The 14,973-nt window shown below is 65.7% G+C and overlaps 6 protein-coding genes across 6 annotated transcripts; 3 read left to right on the forward strand and 3 right to left on the reverse strand.

The window, feature by feature from the left end:
* Positions 1 to 6,017: 6,017 nt before the first annotated feature.
* EMIHUDRAFT_64220 (hypothetical protein) lies at positions 6,018 to 6,746 on the forward strand (the record flags this gene model as incomplete). Its single annotated transcript, XM_005780853.1, has 2 exons — positions 6,018 to 6,401; positions 6,564 to 6,746. The coding sequence occupies 2 exons, from the start codon at positions 6,018 to 6,020 to the stop codon at positions 6,744 to 6,746; spliced, it is 567 nt and encodes a 188-aa protein (XP_005780910.1).
* Positions 6,747 to 8,018: 1,272 nt separating this feature from the next.
* Positions 8,019 to 9,651, reverse strand: EMIHUDRAFT_204370 (hypothetical protein; the record flags this gene model as incomplete). The annotated part of the gene is made up of 3 exons (XM_005780854.1): positions 8,019 to 8,237; positions 8,311 to 8,418; positions 9,151 to 9,651. 3 exons carry the CDS (start codon positions 9,649 to 9,651, stop codon positions 8,019 to 8,021), a joined length of 828 nt encoding a protein of 275 aa, XP_005780911.1.
* A 1,077-nt stretch (positions 9,652 to 10,728) lies between these two features.
* EMIHUDRAFT_204371 (hypothetical protein) lies at positions 10,729 to 11,661 on the reverse strand (the record flags this gene model as incomplete). The annotated part of the gene is made up of 4 exons (XM_005780855.1): positions 10,729 to 10,841; positions 10,926 to 11,112; positions 11,204 to 11,413; positions 11,476 to 11,661. The coding sequence occupies 4 exons, from the start codon at positions 11,659 to 11,661 to the stop codon at positions 10,729 to 10,731; spliced, it is 696 nt and encodes a 231-aa protein (XP_005780912.1).
* Positions 11,662 to 12,600: 939 nt separating this feature from the next.
* EMIHUDRAFT_309884 (hypothetical protein) lies at positions 12,601 to 12,816 on the forward strand (the record flags this gene model as incomplete). Its single annotated transcript, XM_005780856.1, has 1 exon — positions 12,601 to 12,816. One exon carries the CDS (start codon positions 12,601 to 12,603, stop codon positions 12,814 to 12,816), a length of 216 nt encoding a protein of 71 aa, XP_005780913.1.
* A 43-nt stretch (positions 12,817 to 12,859) lies between these two features.
* Positions 12,860 to 13,387, reverse strand: EMIHUDRAFT_353470 (hypothetical protein). Its single transcript, XM_005780857.1, has one exon. The coding sequence runs from the start codon at positions 13,363 to 13,365 to the stop codon at positions 13,093 to 13,095; it is 273 nt and encodes a 90-aa protein (XP_005780914.1). The 5' UTR covers positions 13,366 to 13,387; the 3' UTR covers positions 12,860 to 13,092.
* An 83-nt stretch (positions 13,388 to 13,470) lies between these two features.
* EMIHUDRAFT_204372 (hypothetical protein) lies at positions 13,471 to 14,409 on the forward strand (the record flags this gene model as incomplete). Its single annotated transcript, XM_005780858.1, has 2 exons — positions 13,471 to 13,925; positions 14,007 to 14,409. 2 exons carry the CDS (start codon positions 13,471 to 13,473, stop codon positions 14,407 to 14,409), a joined length of 858 nt encoding a protein of 285 aa, XP_005780915.1.
* Positions 14,410 to 14,973: the final 564 nt, after the last annotated feature.

Raw genomic sequence — 14,973 nt, forward strand, 5'->3', positions numbered from 1 at the left:
GGCGGCTGGTTGCGCGTCGTCGTCGGCGTCCGCCGGCTCGTCGGCGGCCTTCTTTTCCCCGATCTGCTCGAGCTCGACCACGAGGGCAATAAAGGAGAGCGGCTCCGAGTACATGCCGCGGTCAAAGTGCAGTCGACCGTAGAAGCCCGCTCGCACGAGGCTGTTGTACTCGTCCGGCTCGGCGACGAGCGGCGACACGATCCGGAAGGGCGAGCGCGGCTGTGCGCAGCCCGCGGCGATGACGAGCGCCTCCGCAGCGCACCCGAGCCGGATGCCGAGCGCCACCATCCTGGAGAGCTGCGGCTCGAGCGGGAGTGCGCTCGCCAGCCGCCCCGTCGCGGTCAGCGGCGCGATGTCGAGCGGATCGAGGGGCTCCGCCTCGCCGCCGTCGCCGTCTCGCCCCTCGGTGTCGACCTGCAGCATGCCCATCTGCGCGAGGGCGTGGAGGGCGTGCCCCACGTGCGTCGGATCGGGCGGCTCGAGCAGCTCGCGCATCGTGCCAGAGATGGGCTGGCCGCCCTCGATGACGCATCGCAGCCGCAGCACCGACGCCTCGAGCGGCTCGCGGCACATCTGCGGCGCGTCGTGCTCCGCAAAGCCGTCCCACGCCGCCCTCGGGTAGAGGCGGTAGACGGAGCCGGGCCGCACGCGCGCCGTGCGGCCGGCCCGCTGCTGCGCCGACGCCTTTGAGACCCACTCCCGCCGCAGGACGGCCGAGCGGAGGGCGGTCGAGTAGGAGAGCTGCTTGTGCAGCCCGAGGTCGAGGACCGCGTCGACGTCGGGGAGCGTGAGCGACGACTCGGCGGCGTTGGTCGCGACGACCACCTTGGTCACGCCCGGCGCCGCCGCCTCGAAGGCCTCGAGCTGCTCCTCGAAGGGGAGCTTCGAGTGGATGGGCACAACCTTGAAGGTGGGCGGCGGCAGCTTGTCGGCCAGCTCCTCGATCTCCGCCATGCCAGGGACGAAGACGAGCACCGCGCCGCCCTGCTCCTCCGCCTCCCCGGCAGCCGCCGCGGCGGCGAGGCGAACCACCCACGGCGCCAGCTCGAGCATGCCGCTCACCACGGAGGCCGGCACCGCGCCGCCGTCGGCAGCCGAGGCGGCGCTCTGCTGCGCGAGGCTCTTCGCGGTCTTGCGCAGCCGCTCCGGCAGGCCGCCCAGCCGCTGGACCACCTCCTCGAGGAAGAGCTCCTGCAGCGGGAAGCGGCGCTCGCCGACGTGGAGCGGCGCGCCGACCTGGCTCCGCCCGAGCGAGGCTGCGAAGTAGTCGACGAAGAGCTGCGAGTGGAGCGTGGCCGACATGAGCACGACGCGCAGCGTGGGGTGCGAGCGCAGCAGCCGGCGCGCGAGGAGGCAGAGGAGGTCCGAGTCAGTCGCTCGCTCGTGGCACTCGTCGATGATCAGGTGCGTGAGGCTCTGCACGACGCCGCGGCTCTTGGCGCCGGCGGCGGCGAGCCGGACCAGGTAGCCGGTGGTGACGTACCAGCAGCGCGTCGACGGCCCCTCGTCCCGCACGCCGTGCCCCATCCGCAAGCCGTACAGGTGACCGTCCTCGCCCCGCCGCGCCCGCTCGAAGAGCCCGTGCGCAGCGATGCGGCGCGGCTGCGCGACCATCAGCCGCGCGTCCGGCCGCGCCTCGAGGAGCAGCTGCGGCACGCGCGAAGACTTGCCGCACCCCGTCTGGCCGGCGATGAGCGAGACTCGGTGCTGCGAGACCAGCCGCACCACCTCCGCCGCGTGCTCGTCGACCGGCAGGCGCGGCCGCCCGCCCCCACCCTCGGCCTCGCCGCGCCACTCCCGCCAGCAGCGGCGGCAATAAAACTCGCCGTCCTCCGGGTCCACCGCGCCGTCGGCTCGCCGCTCGCACTGCGCGCAAAACCGCGCGGCGGCGGCGGCGGCGGCACGCATGGGACCGTACGCGGCGGCGTCGCTCGGCGTCGCCGCCACCGCCGCCGCCGCCGCCGCCGCCGCGCCGTTGATGACGACTTGCACCGGGGTGAGGCTCGGCGGCGGGTGGGGTGGAGGTACGTGCGACTGGGCAAATGCGTGAAAGCTCGGCCCGTCGAAGAGCTGGACCGGGCTCTGGGCGGGGAGCGGGCCCGCGCGGAGGAGGAGCTTGCAGAGCGCCTGGTACCGCTGCGCCACGGCGACGTCCTCCCAGCAGAGCTTGGGTGGGAGGGCGCTCCCCGTCGCCGCGCTCCGCTCGCCTCTCAGGATGCGCTTGAGCGCCTCGCGGTGCTGCGGCAGCAGCTCGCACGGCTCGGGCTGCCGTCCGTCGGCGCGGGCGACGACGCGCCCCAAGCCGCCGTCGGCGAGCTCGGACAGGGCCGCGGCGCCGATGGAGGAGAGGTCGGCGCCTTTGCGGGGCATCAGCTCGAGCGGGACGGCGCGCGAGTGGGAGTGGTCAGGCGGGAAGAGGCCCAGCGTCGCGTGGTCGAGCTCGTACAGCGCGCGCGAGAAGCGGAGCGCCCGAGCGAGGAGCGGCTCCGCCCTCGCCTCGAGCCAGCCGGGCGCATCCTCCCCCTCCCGCTCCGCCAGCCAGGCGCGGGCAGCCTCGGCGCTCGGCCGCGCCGACGCGAGCCCGTCTGCGCCGAGGCTCTCCGCGACGACGGACCCGAATGAGGCGAGCTGGAAGGCCGAGGTGTGGTCGTTGCCCACCAGGCCCGCCCAGTCTACCAGCCGGCCCGCCGACAAGCCGCTCGCCTCGCAGAGCAGCTGCCGCGTCCACACTCGCCCGAGCAGCAGCAGCGGGCCCGCCTGCCGCTCGCAGAGGCGCAGGCCCTGCCCGCCGCCGCCGCCGCCCCCGCCGCCGCACAGCAGCAGCAGGTCCGAGAAGCGGACGTACCGGATGCCGCGGAAGAGGAAGAAGTCAGAGTCCTCCGCCACGACAAAGCACAAGCCGGGCCGTGTCGCCTCTGCGGCCGCGCACTCGCACGCAACCTCCGCGTCGGCCTCGCCGTCGCAGCGCGTGAGCCGCACACCCTCCGCCTCAGCGCACTGCGCGAGCAGCTCCACCATGAGGGGAGGCTCCGGCAGCTGGGCCGCGGCGAGAGTGCGACCGTCGAGGCAGGCGGCCTGCACGTCCTCCAGCCGCCGCCTCCGCTCTGCAGCGCGGCTATCGAGAGTCGCCGCTTTGAGACGCGTGGCCGGCCCGTCGAGAAAGATCTCGGGCACCATCCCGGCGCTCTGGAGGTTGGTGACGAGCGCCGTAAAGGCACGCGCCAGCGCTGCATAGTCACCGGCACGGGCGCCAGCGCCTGCCTCGCGGAGCATAAAGAAGCACGCTCCGTGGCCATCGATCAGAAGCCGCGAGCCGGCGGGCAGCCCGGCGAAAGGCGTGGCGTCGGGCGCGTGCTCGTCGACCCACCGTGCGAGACCAGACACGCCCATCGACCGTGGCCCAGAGCAGCGATACCGACGGCGGGGCGGCGATGAGGCGGCCCGGTCTTTCTTTTCTCCCCTGCCAGAGAAGTGAGTTGACAAGAAAAGAATGAAGGAAACAGCAGCAAAACAAAACAATCTGTCTCAGCAGCACGATTCACTTCTGCCAGACAAGGCGAGGGCGACGGTCAGAATGACCCGTGTGCCCGTTTGGTTTCGTTCTTTCCAGGCATCGTTTTTACCGGGCACGTGGGTGGGGCCGGGGGGCGGGTACTTACTGGCGAACGCGCACACTGACCGACAGGAAAAGAATTCGGTCCGTCCGAGGCGGTCGCACAACAGACAGTGTGTCGCTCGAGCGATGAGCGTGTGGTCGTCGTCTGAGAGAGAGAGAGATTTTTAGCAATACCAAACAACTCTAACACTCGTGTTGTTGTCGTCTGTCCCGCGTCCACCCATACCGCGTTGGTGTCCAGTCCGAGCCTGGCTGTTCTTCACCTACCTACCTACCTATACCTACAGTCTACAGACAACACTGTGGGTGGCATGTTTGGGGCGCACACACTGGCGCAAGGTCCAAGGATAGGTACAGACTACAGTGCGCGCCAGGCAGTCCCGTGCCTAGTCCCGTGCGTGTGCAATCGAAAAGAAAGAAGCGTCGCGCACGACGACTGACGTCCGTGAATGATGTTTTTGGTTTTAGGTTCGTTGTTCGAATGTCGAATGAATGTGGCCACCCACTGTTTCCGCCAAGTGACGTGTGAGTGTAGATTTGTTTGTGTGGTATTATCGCCCGCAGCCAATCTTAACCCAAACCTACATCCTGACTGAAAAGCCTGACTGGCCGTCCTTCCTTCTCGCGTGTGTAACCGTCATGTGTTTGGTTTGCTCCTGCCGCGCGAGTTGTCATCGCAAGTGGGTCCGACCTTGGTGGCGGTCAAAGTCCTGATCGGAATGCTCTCCCTGGTCGCCATCTCGCCCGCGGTGCCAGTTAGGCCGCGACAGTTCCCACCGACCGTCCCGTCTACGCTCTCAGAGGCGGTGTCATCATGGCTTGGGCGCTCTCCGCCGCCGTCGCCTTCGCCGTCGCCACCTCCGCCGTTCCCACCTCCACCCTCGCCACCTCCGCCCGCACCGCCTCCGCCGCCGCCGCCGCCACCACCACCTCCTTCGCCTCCGCTCACTCCGTCTGATGCTCCGCCACCGCTCGAGGATTGCTATATGGAGGGCGTCGTCTGCCCTGCTGGCACCTTCTGTCAGGTTGAGGCGCGTCCGAATTGGTACCCTTTTGACGTCTCCTACATAGACCGTGGCCGCTGCCTGCCCTTTGCTCCTCCTGGCGGCGCCTGCGATGTCCCTTTCGAGGGCACAACCTCTTTTCCGCGCAAGGCGGACGGCCACTTCTTTGAGCGCTCCACGCTTTGTGACGGAAAACACACTTGCACCGGCGAGCATGTATTCGTCATGCCACCAACTTGTGTGCAGTCTCGCGATCCTCAGCTGGGCTGCATCAGCACCCAGCGGAACGGGTGCGCGGGCAGACCCTCGTTGAACGAGTGCCCTCTCGGCCTTGGCGGCGCCGATGACTTCTGCTTCTTACCGACCGAGTCCGATCCTGTGCGGAACCGAATGACGCGGACCAAGCTAGAGCAGTGCGCCTCCGTGCTCACCTCCTTCAACGGACCCAACTTCGCGTTTCGCTTGCCCGATGGCGGCCTCCCCGACGACACCAACTTCCCCTCGGGCAACACCCAGAACGTCACCAAGCTGGAGTTGGCTCGCGGAGCTCAATTTGCTGGAAGTGTGCAGGCAATGCTACAGGCGCTCTGGCCGTACCCGGTCTGCAGCCCGAGAGGCCAGAGCGACTGCACCACCTTCCCGCTCCCCGTGCCCGCTCGAGACCCGGACGGCGGGCTCAATGCGTCGCTAGGGTGCCTCAAGCCTCCTTACCGCCACACCGACAATGTGAACTGCTCGACCAATACCTCGGTCGACCTGTCCTTCCTCTCGCTCAACAGCGGCAATGGCGTGATCGACTACCACTGCACATGTGCTGCACACCCTCTCCTTCAACGGCGGGGCGGTCCTAACGGCAGCGGAGAAACGTGCCTTTGGCGAGCTCGTCATGTACATCTCGGGGCAGTTTGACTGCAAGGTGTGCCGCAACAACTTTGTGGAGATCATCCGGCACTTTGGCTTGCCGACGGGCAGCGTCCGCGAGGAATACGCGCGCTGGCTCTGGCAGGCGCACAACAACGCGAACGAGCACAGCTACGCCACCCACTCGATCAACGTGAACATGGCCGCGAATGAGTACCCCGGACAAGACGCATTCAAGCACACGCGCACCCCCGAGTGGTCACATCCGAAGCACGAGCACCCGTGGTACATGACCTTCGAACGGGCAGCTTCGGTCTGGACCGGACTCGAGCGAGGGGTGAGCGGTGTATGAGCGACTTGATGTGTGTGTGTGCGTACATCTCCCGACGCAGAGGAGGTAGGTAGAAAGGTGAAGAACAGCCAGGCTCGGACTGGACACCAACGCGGTATGGGTGGACGCTAGACAGATGATGACGACAGCACGAGGGACAAAAAAAGAGAGAATTTTCGCTTCTTTTATTTTTTCGCCTTCCGCGATGACGCACCGCCGCCAGCTCTGGCCTGCTCTGGTCGCCGTCCTCCTCTTGCTCGGCTGCCACGACACCGCCGCAGCCAAGAAGAAGAAGAAGAAGGTGCCGCCGTCCGCCCCGCCGGCGCCAAAAGCGGAGTTCCGTCTGTCGAGCCCGAGCTTTGGCAACGGTGGCGAGTTTCCGAGTGACAACCGGGGCGACGAGGACAACATGAACCCGGCGCTCGCGTGGGAGGGCGCGCCGAAGAACACGCAATCGTTTGTGCTGCTCGTCGACTCAGGCGCCGACGACGGCGCCGACGCCGCCAAGGCGACACACTGGGTCGTGTACGACATCCCGAAGGAGGTGAGCGAGCTGCGCGATGAGCTCTCGGGCTCGGGCGCCTCGGACGTGGGCCGGCTCGGCATGAAGGAGGACGCGGGACAGGCGCCGGTCGTCGTCGATCCGATGGGAAGCATCGACGGCTGGGTCGACCCCGAGATTGAGAACATGCAAAACATGATCCACGGCGCGCTCGACGCGTCGTTCGAGGAGCGGAACCGGGCAAAGGAGGGGATGACGTCCTTCGGCAGCACCTACTACCAAGGTCCGTCGGCGGACGGGTCGATGTGCACCTTCAAGCTCTACGCGCTCAGCACGCGCCTCGAGCTGCCGCGCGGCGCCTCGAGGGAGGCGGTGGTTGCTGCGATGAAGGGGAAGATACTCGGCAGAGCGACGCTCAAGGCCAAGGTATGACGCTGGTTGGGGAGGGGAGGGAGGCGGGGCGCGGCGAGGGCCAGCGCAGCCCGCCAGTCTAGGATGGGTGGCTCAGCGAGGGTGGACGGATCGACGCGGGTTCAGCCGTGCGTGTTGTGTAGAGTGTGTGCCGAGTGCGAGTAGACACACAGTGTAGGGGTGAACTATCATCTATCAACCGCTACTCATGCTACGGCCCTGAGGATCGCGCGGCGGCGGCGTGAGGGGCGGCAAAGAACTACATTGTACACAGTCGATGGTACAACAACACACGATAAAGCACGGAAGGCAGTTAGGCGCACACGGAGAGTACAGAGTCACAGAGAGAGACGGAGAGACACAGAGACACTATGATCTCTATGTGAGCGCACCGCACTGTACACTCTCTTCGCGTCTCACAGGACACACACACACACGGGCCGTCTCGGTCGCGGGGCACAGCACTAGGCGAACCCCGACGCAGTTATGAGGCGAGGCGAGCCCCCACCACCCCCCCCCCCTGCATCCAGCGATGCCAACACTCCAAGTGGGCACTCGCCATCGCAGGGAGAACACGCTTACGAAGCAGGCACGGCAACCCTCCTCGGACCTCGCCTCGCCCTCAAACTGCCGGGGTGGTTCGCCTGGCCCTTGGGTAAGCTCGTCCTGTGGCTTGGTACACCTTGTACGCCTACGAAGTGGTGGGCGTATTGATTTGCGGCAAGAGTGCGAGTGGTGATAGAACAGGGGTCAGGGCGAGGCGGTGCGACCGGGTGATGCCACGCCGGGGGGAGACGAGTAGGAGAGCGACGGCGGATGCATGAGCGGGCCGGATGGGTGGGACGCGGGCGTGGCGGCGCCGCGCCGAGTTTGTGATTACGAGCTGAGCCAGCGGGCTGTAAGAGGAGTACACGACCGCTGGCTTGCTGGCCGAACGGGATGCTGGCCTGTCCTCTCCGACCTTCGCGGGGGATTCCACCATGGAGATGCTTGCAATCGAGCGTTTTTGTGGCGGTTCGGCGACTCGGATCCCTTCTTTGAGTAGATTCCTCATTTCGTCCAGGCAAAAACGACGCCGTTCACAGCCTTGTTATTGAGAAGAAACTACGTCCTATGGCGCTGTGCGCTGGTCTGTGAGAGGTTGAGGTGCGAGCCCTGGAGGCCCTGGGGATGGGGGGAGACTTCCGCGGGCCTAGAAGGCCCGCGCGCAGGGGGGTGGGACATTGAGACCGGTCATGAATGAGTGCGAGAGAGAGATTTTTAGCAATACCAAACAACTCTAACACTCACACGTCATTTGAGGCCTGGAGCCTTTTGTTTGTTTGAGTGCGCGACACGCATGATGCGAGCAGCGTTGTTGATGTTTTGCGCGTCGCCACAGACGGCGGCGCGCGAGAGCTGTTGCGAGTGGTGCTGGACAAAGCCCCGGGCGCTGCCGGAGGCTGTGCCGTAGTCGGTGCGGTCGACGGCGCTCGGGCTGCCGACCTCTTTGGCGAAGTTGAAGATGATTCTCTATTTCTCTTGGTCGGCGGCGCGATGCCGCCCTGGCTTTCGACGGACAAATTTTGACGATTCCGTTCTTGACATGGAGCGCGTCGTAGTACTGTCCCTTGTGCCCTTTGACCCAGCCTTTGCCGGTCGCATGGACGAGCGGGCCCTGTGACTTGTGGCCGCGCTCTTTGCACCCAAGAACCTTGAGGTTGTGGTTGAGCAAAGGTTTGGTCGAGGGTGCCGCCGTTTTCACAGTTCACGCAACCAGCCCGGGGGGATGATGTGGGCCGCCTTGAGACAAAGCGGGAACTAGTAGTGTCCCAACTCGATGTGATGTGTGCGGGTGCCAGGCGTAGTGTGCGGGGCGCGCGAGCATAGGCAATAGCTCCGCCGCCAGGGAGGCAACCGCGGGGTGCGAGAGTCGACTGCGGACTGGTGTGCGTCGTCGTGGTTTCGTATCAAGAATACCGCTAACACAGCGCATCACAAATGACGAACCGGGGTGCCTCTCTCTAAATTCCAACCTCGCCGGGCAACGCATACAGCTGCTACACGCAGACCCCCTGCGCACGGGTTCAAGCTAGTACGGCCTGCTCAGCAGCCGGGCCATCGCCTGACTGTGCTGGGGAGGCTGTTGGAGGTGCCACGCCGCCCTGCCGCCGGTTTTCGCCGTGGGCCGCACCGCGTGCGCTCGGGCGAGGGGAGTGTGGAGCTGCGTGGCGCGGGGCGGCTCCTCCGGGCTCCTCTGTGGCTGGCTCCTCGGCGCGGGCGGCGTGGGCGGCGGCGTGGGCGGCGACGGGATCGGCTGCCCCTGCGCCGGCGCCGCCGGCGGCGTCCTTGCAGGCGCCATCACGAGCGGCTGCGCAGCTCGAGCGGCGCTGGCGGGCGCGGGGCCACTTGTGCCGCGAGTGCGCCGCCAGTATTCGTCGAACACCACGAAATGGTTGAGCTGCGGTATGAAGCTCGCGAGGTCAAAGTGCTTGCGCAGAAAGGCGAGGAACTTGTGCGACGGCCGGTCGTAGCCGAGCGCCGCCGCACACGTGCCCTCGCGCTGACACATGAAATCGAACAGGGCTCTCCCCTCCCCTCCCCGCTGGAGGGCCGTGCACACGAAAAAGTCGAGGACGCAGAGGGGGCTCGTCTGCACATACTCGGAGCTCTGCTTGCGGTGCACAAAGAGCTGGCGGCCGCCCACGCGGAGGAGGCCGCGCAGGGAGTCCTTACCGACCGACAGGTACAGCCGGTTGTCGCACGCCAGCATCTGCGCGTGAGATGTGATTGGCTTGCTAAGGCCCTGCGCCTTTGCCGAGAGCTCGCCGATGCTGTCAATCGCCTTGCGGACGAGCTGCGCGTCGGCCGGCGCGAGCGCTCGCAGGGTATCCCGCGTGACCACAACGATGCCTGGCCGCATGGAACGCGGGAGCGGCGCCTGCATCGTGCAGTCTTCAGTCAAAGAGCCACCACAAACAACGTTACAAAAGTCAATTCGTTCCCGTGCCCAGTCCTGTGCCCAGTGTCGTGCGAGGGAGTTTTGTTGTAAAATTCTTTCTACGGAGTTTTCTTCTGCAATTCTTTCTTTGTTTGCCAGCACGCGTCAGTCCGCTCCTGGGTCGTGCCTGTTGGCGTAATTTGAGAGGTGTATTCTCTCAAAAAATGCACCGATCTGTGCGGTGATGTCTTTCCCTCATGAGAAGTGAGTGAGTGAGAACGCACACAACGCCTCGTTCGTTCGTGCCCTCGAGTTCGTGCCCAAGAAAGCCATAACGCGGCTGGTACTCGTGGAAACTTTGGGTAGCATTGCGCCGCCCACCAAGCAGTCCCTCCACGCGTTCTCCAAAGGAAGCGGTGGGCACCAACAGCAACGAACACGGACCGGACGGTGCAAAGTAATGGGGCGGCGTCGGCGAGCGCCTCCTCCTTTGAGCTTTGTCGTCCACCACACGCAGCAGATCTCCATGGCGGCGGTGGCGGGCGACGCCGACAACATCAACAAGCAGGCGCGCAAGAACCAAGATGCGCACCAACTGGGTCAACTCCCCTGAGGCTGAGCGTGCCAACTGGGTCAACGACGTCAAGTCTCAAGAACAAGCAAGCGGCGCAAACGGCCTCGTACCCTCGGCCCCAGTGGGGGGTGCCCGCGCCGCATAGCTCCGCGGACGGGCCCCTCCACCCTTCATGTACGGATCATGTACTGAGTAGTCCCCACAATCGCAAAACAAAACACAACTACTCGCCCAAGTACTCGCTCTCTTTTATGTCCCACCATGCAGAGCGCATCTCTCTCTGTTGTGCGAGGCGTGAACCGCGCCATTCGCTCTCACCTGGCAATCCTGTCTGCACGTCTCGCGCGCGCGTGAACAGGGCTAGCGCGTCGGCAGGATGCCCAAAACAGTCCTCCAAACGCCCCAAATGAATTCGACCGCCCAACGCTGCCCCCCCCCCCCCAAACGTACTTTAAACGACCATAAACTTCAGTCTCCAGGGGCTCCAGGCCCCAAATGACGTGTGAGTGTTAGCGTTGTTTGGTATTTGTGGCGAACACGTGGAGGAACTGCTTGGTGGGCGGCGCAATGCAACCCAAAGTCTCCACGAGCACCAGCCGCGTTATGGCTTTCTTGACCCACACTTCGCGTCGTAGTACTGCGCCCCCATCCATTTCCAGCCTGCATTCTTCTTGACCCACCCGTCTCCATACGCGTGGTCTTTGACCCGTCGAGTGGTCGAGCGGTCCGTCCACCTGACGGCCACGCTCCTTGCACCCCACGACCGCCGTCAACGCCTTGTCCAGGGTGTTTCCAAACCCGTAGAGGTGGCCCACCGACGCCACATTGCCACCATTGTCCCACGAGCCATCTCCCCACCGTCGTCGACTTGACAAACACGACTTGACACAACCCTGTCTGCACGTCTCGCGCGCGCGTGAACAGGGCTCCAGGCCCCAAATGACGTGTGAGTGTTAGATTTGTTTGGTATTGCTCCGCAGTCACCGTGATGCCTTCGGCGCCGTCTCTCCCCACCATCCTGACGGCGGTGTTCGCCATCTTCTCCAAACCCGCCACCACCTCGACGGCAGTGCCAGCCCCGGCGGCCGTCTTTCGCTCCTTTCGTCGAGCCACGAGGAATTTGTCCGGACCGTCGAGGCGGGCGGCGAACACTCGTTCGACCATCATAGACGACGCCTTCACCGGCGCTCCCGCCTGCTCCGCGTCGTGCGCGGCCTTGTCGCTGCCTTTCCCCGCAACTTGAGCTGCCCCTGCACCGCGACCATCGCGTTGGCGGTCTGCGCAGCAAGCTTGGCCGCCTTCGCCGATCTCTCTCGCTCTGCCGCCGCCGCCGCGTCCACGGGGCGGTCCGTCAGCGGGTCGTCCTGGGGTCGTCGCGCAGCCGCCCATCGCGCATCGGCCTCGGCAGCCTCGATCATGACAGCGTCGGCAGCCTCGCTCATACGGGAGCGCAGAGACCTGAGACGGTCCGTCGACAAATTCGAAACGTCCGCAGCGCCCGCCGAATTCGAAACGTCCGCAGCTCCCGCCGGTCTCCCGCTAACGGATCTTACGCCGCCTGTAACCTCTCTTTAAGGTAATACGCTGCTAAATCTCTCTCTCTCACAATCGCTGTCGTGGGATCGCTTGTTATGTGAGAGAGTGCGTTGTGTTCTTGTTTTGTATCCGCTTTCTCTTGCGCGGGTTCACCCGCGGTGTGGCGGGTGAATTCTTTTGCACCGCGAGGTTTCTTCTTTCTTGTGCGAGAGTCTTTTCTCTGGCGAGGAAGGAGAGGCCCCGCCCACCCAGGGTAGTGCTCTTTCGATGACTCGCCGGGGCTCTGCTCGAACTCACGGCGCGGGCTCTCTCGGCTACGGGACCGGCCCCAGCTTCGGCTGAGGGCTAACAAGCTGCCGAGCCCAAATCACTGTGAGAGTCGTGATTTCTTGTTGGTTAATAAAAATCTCTGCTCCAAGAGACCTCGAGAAAGAGTATGTCAACGTTTTTTCAATTGAAGATTCTTCTTCTTCTTCTTCTTTGATAGTGCTAGCACGCGCCAGTTCGCACCTGTGTCGAGCCTGTCTGCTGTGAGAGGGCGGTGTTTTGTTTAAATTCTTCTTCTTGTGCTAGCACGCGCCAGTCCGCACCTGTGTCGAGCCTGTCTGCTGTGAGAGTCAGTGGAGCACTTCGAGTGGAGCACTTGGAGCACTTGGAGTGCAGTCATTAGCCTCACATCCAGGGCCGGGGAGCAGAGGAGCGCACCCAGCGGGCGGATATCGCGCTAAATTCTTCTTCTGTGTCGAGCCTGTGTGCTGTGAGAGAGAGTTGTATCTAATGATATAAGGGTCCCCAGCGAAGCGCCGGACGCCACCCAGGTCTCGAGCTTCAGCTGGCGAACCATCATGCCGCTCTCGGCACCGCAGCAGCGCGAGCGCCGCGCCGCGCAGCGCGCTGCCGAGGCTCAGGACGCGGCTCGCGGGCAGCGCAAGCCGGACGGCGCCGAGCCGGTGCTAGGCCGCCTCCGCTGCGCCTGCTTCCTTGCGCGCCGCTGGACGTCGGCCGAGAAGACCGCTTCCCTCTGGGGACCCGACTCCGCGAAGATCGCGCGCGCGTCGTGAGTGGCGGCGCGCGCGCGATCTCCGTTCCCGGGCACGCCGGTCGCAGTGGCATGGGCTCCCAGGCTCAAAAGCGCTCCCGTCAACAGCGAGCGAGCGCCGCCGCTGCTCCTCCTCCCGCCGCCGCTCACCGAGACTCGGTGCCGCCGTTCGCCGCCGCCGCCGCCGCCGCCGCCGCCGCCGCCGCCGCCGCCGCCGCCGCCGCCTCGCGCCTCGCCTCCGTCACCGCCGCCCTCCATCTCGCAGCGGCGCGTCCCTCTGATGGCGCGGGCGCCTCGCTCACCGGCGCCTCGCCGCCGCCCCCCCCCCTTCTCGCGCCGCTCCGCTCGTGGCCGCCGCCTCCCCTGTCAATCCCGCCGCCTCCCCTGTCATCCCGCCGCCCGCACCACCGCCGCCACCGCCTCGCGCCTCGCCGCCGCCGCCACCGACCGCCCTCCCCTGCGCGCCGCTGAGCGCGGTGCAGGGGGCGAGCCCCCGCTGCGCAGCCTCACCGCAGTGCACTGCGCTCTCCGCGCCCCTGACGATTTGTGAGGAGGTGGTGTTGCACAGCATGGAGCTCGGCGAGCGTTTAGCGCCCGCAGCTAGTTGTTTAAATTCTTCTTCTGGAGAGAGCTCGCTCTTGGCTTCGCCCTCTCCACACGAGCCTGAGGATTTGGAATGGCTCGCTGTCGCTTGTGCCTCCTCCTGCTCACCATCCCGGCCGTCGCCGCGCATAGCACGGTGCTCTGCGTCCGCGGTGCGTCGTCCGTCGTCATGCAGCACGGCGGAAAGGGCGCGCCGCGCACCCTGCACCTCCGGACGCCGGCGCGTACCGCGAGCCGCGCACCGCCCGTGCGAATGTTTGGGCCGCCGGGCGGTGGCTTCCTCAACATGGGCACACCGGAGCTGGTTGTGATTGGTGCGGTCGCGTGGGTGCTCCTCGGTCCGAAGGAGCTGTTCCGGCTCTCGCGCGAGGCCGGCGCCTTCCTCGGCGAATGGCAGCAGCTCGGGCGGCAAGCGCAGCAAACCTTTCAGGACGCGCTGGAGTCGGAGCTCGCAGAGGAGGAGGGCGCGGCCGCCGGACCGAACTCGCCGTCGTCCATCGCCGCGAAGTGGCGCGAGGAGGCCAACGAGTTTGCCTCCAAGCTGCAGCCGCCGCCGCCGCCGCCGCCGCCGCCACCGCCTGCCGCGCCCCCCGCCACCGTCTCGACGAGCACAGCGCCGCCGGCCGTCTTTGAGGACCTCGACGAGAAGTACGCGCGCGGCGAGCTGGACGAGGAGGCGATGCTCAAGGAGATGCAGGCGACGCTGGGCGACCCCGAGACAAACAGGCAGAACTTCCAGGCGCAGCTCTCGGGCGAGCGCAACGCGCAGGTGCTTGCCGAGAACCCGGCGCCGGAGGGGTTCGACCTGGACGGCTCGGAGGGGGAGCTGCAGGGCGCGGAGGAGGACTTGCTCGCCGTGCAGATTGCCGAGGCGGAGAACGCCCTCGCCGCCCTGCAGGCGGAGAAGGACGTCCTCGCGTTGCGCCGCAAGCAGCTCGAGGCAAACGCGGAGCGCGCGCGCCGGCGGGCAGAGGACGAGGCGCTGGCGGGGCGGGAAGGGCCGCCGGCGTGATCCCCGCGTCAGGCAGAGTCGCGCGATGCCCTCCGTGAACGTGTGCCGAGCGTGGCCGGGTCGCGCGTTGCACGCCTTTGCGGCTCGGTTCACCACGCGTCCACGCTCCACCGCTTCCAGAGGGCTATCTCGTCCACCTCTTGCGGATGCGGGGTGTGGGTCCGGCGATAAAGAAAGAAAGAAAGAAAGAAAACAGCCCGGCGGGGGAGCGATGTACGCACCCGGCACATTCTGGACCATGATCCATGTGGAAGACGGGCTGGGGCTATCCCTCATCGGGAGGACGACCACGGCTAGTCGCCGACCACACCCACAAAAACCCAAAAAAGAAGCAACCCTGCACAAAGATCGCACGGGAGACATGTTCAGGACTGGTTCAGGAGCAGAGGAGAGCCCACCTGTCCCCCTGATCGTCCTTCCAAAATCCTGCTCGTGCAGGTGTGGACCCTGTCCTCCTCCCCCATCCCTCGTTTAGGTTTGTCTGTCTTCTTTCTTTCTTTCAGACATGTTCCTTTCTCCAAAGAAAGAAAGCGCATACTTCGCTCACCATGAATGCGGTAGACG

This window comes from Emiliania huxleyi (genome assembly GCF_000372725.1).
Source record: "Emiliania huxleyi CCMP1516 chromosome Unknown EMIHUscaffold_21, whole genome shotgun sequence".
NCBI classification, from domain to species: domain Eukaryota; phylum Haptophyta; order Isochrysidales; family Noelaerhabdaceae; genus Emiliania; species Emiliania huxleyi.

Bases quoted from the DNA above. Each gene is read 5' to 3' on its own strand.
- EMIHUDRAFT_353470 (XM_005780857.1), bottom strand. From the start codon at position 13,365: ATGCTGTGCAACACCACCTCCTCACAAATCGTCAGGGGCGCGGAGAGC.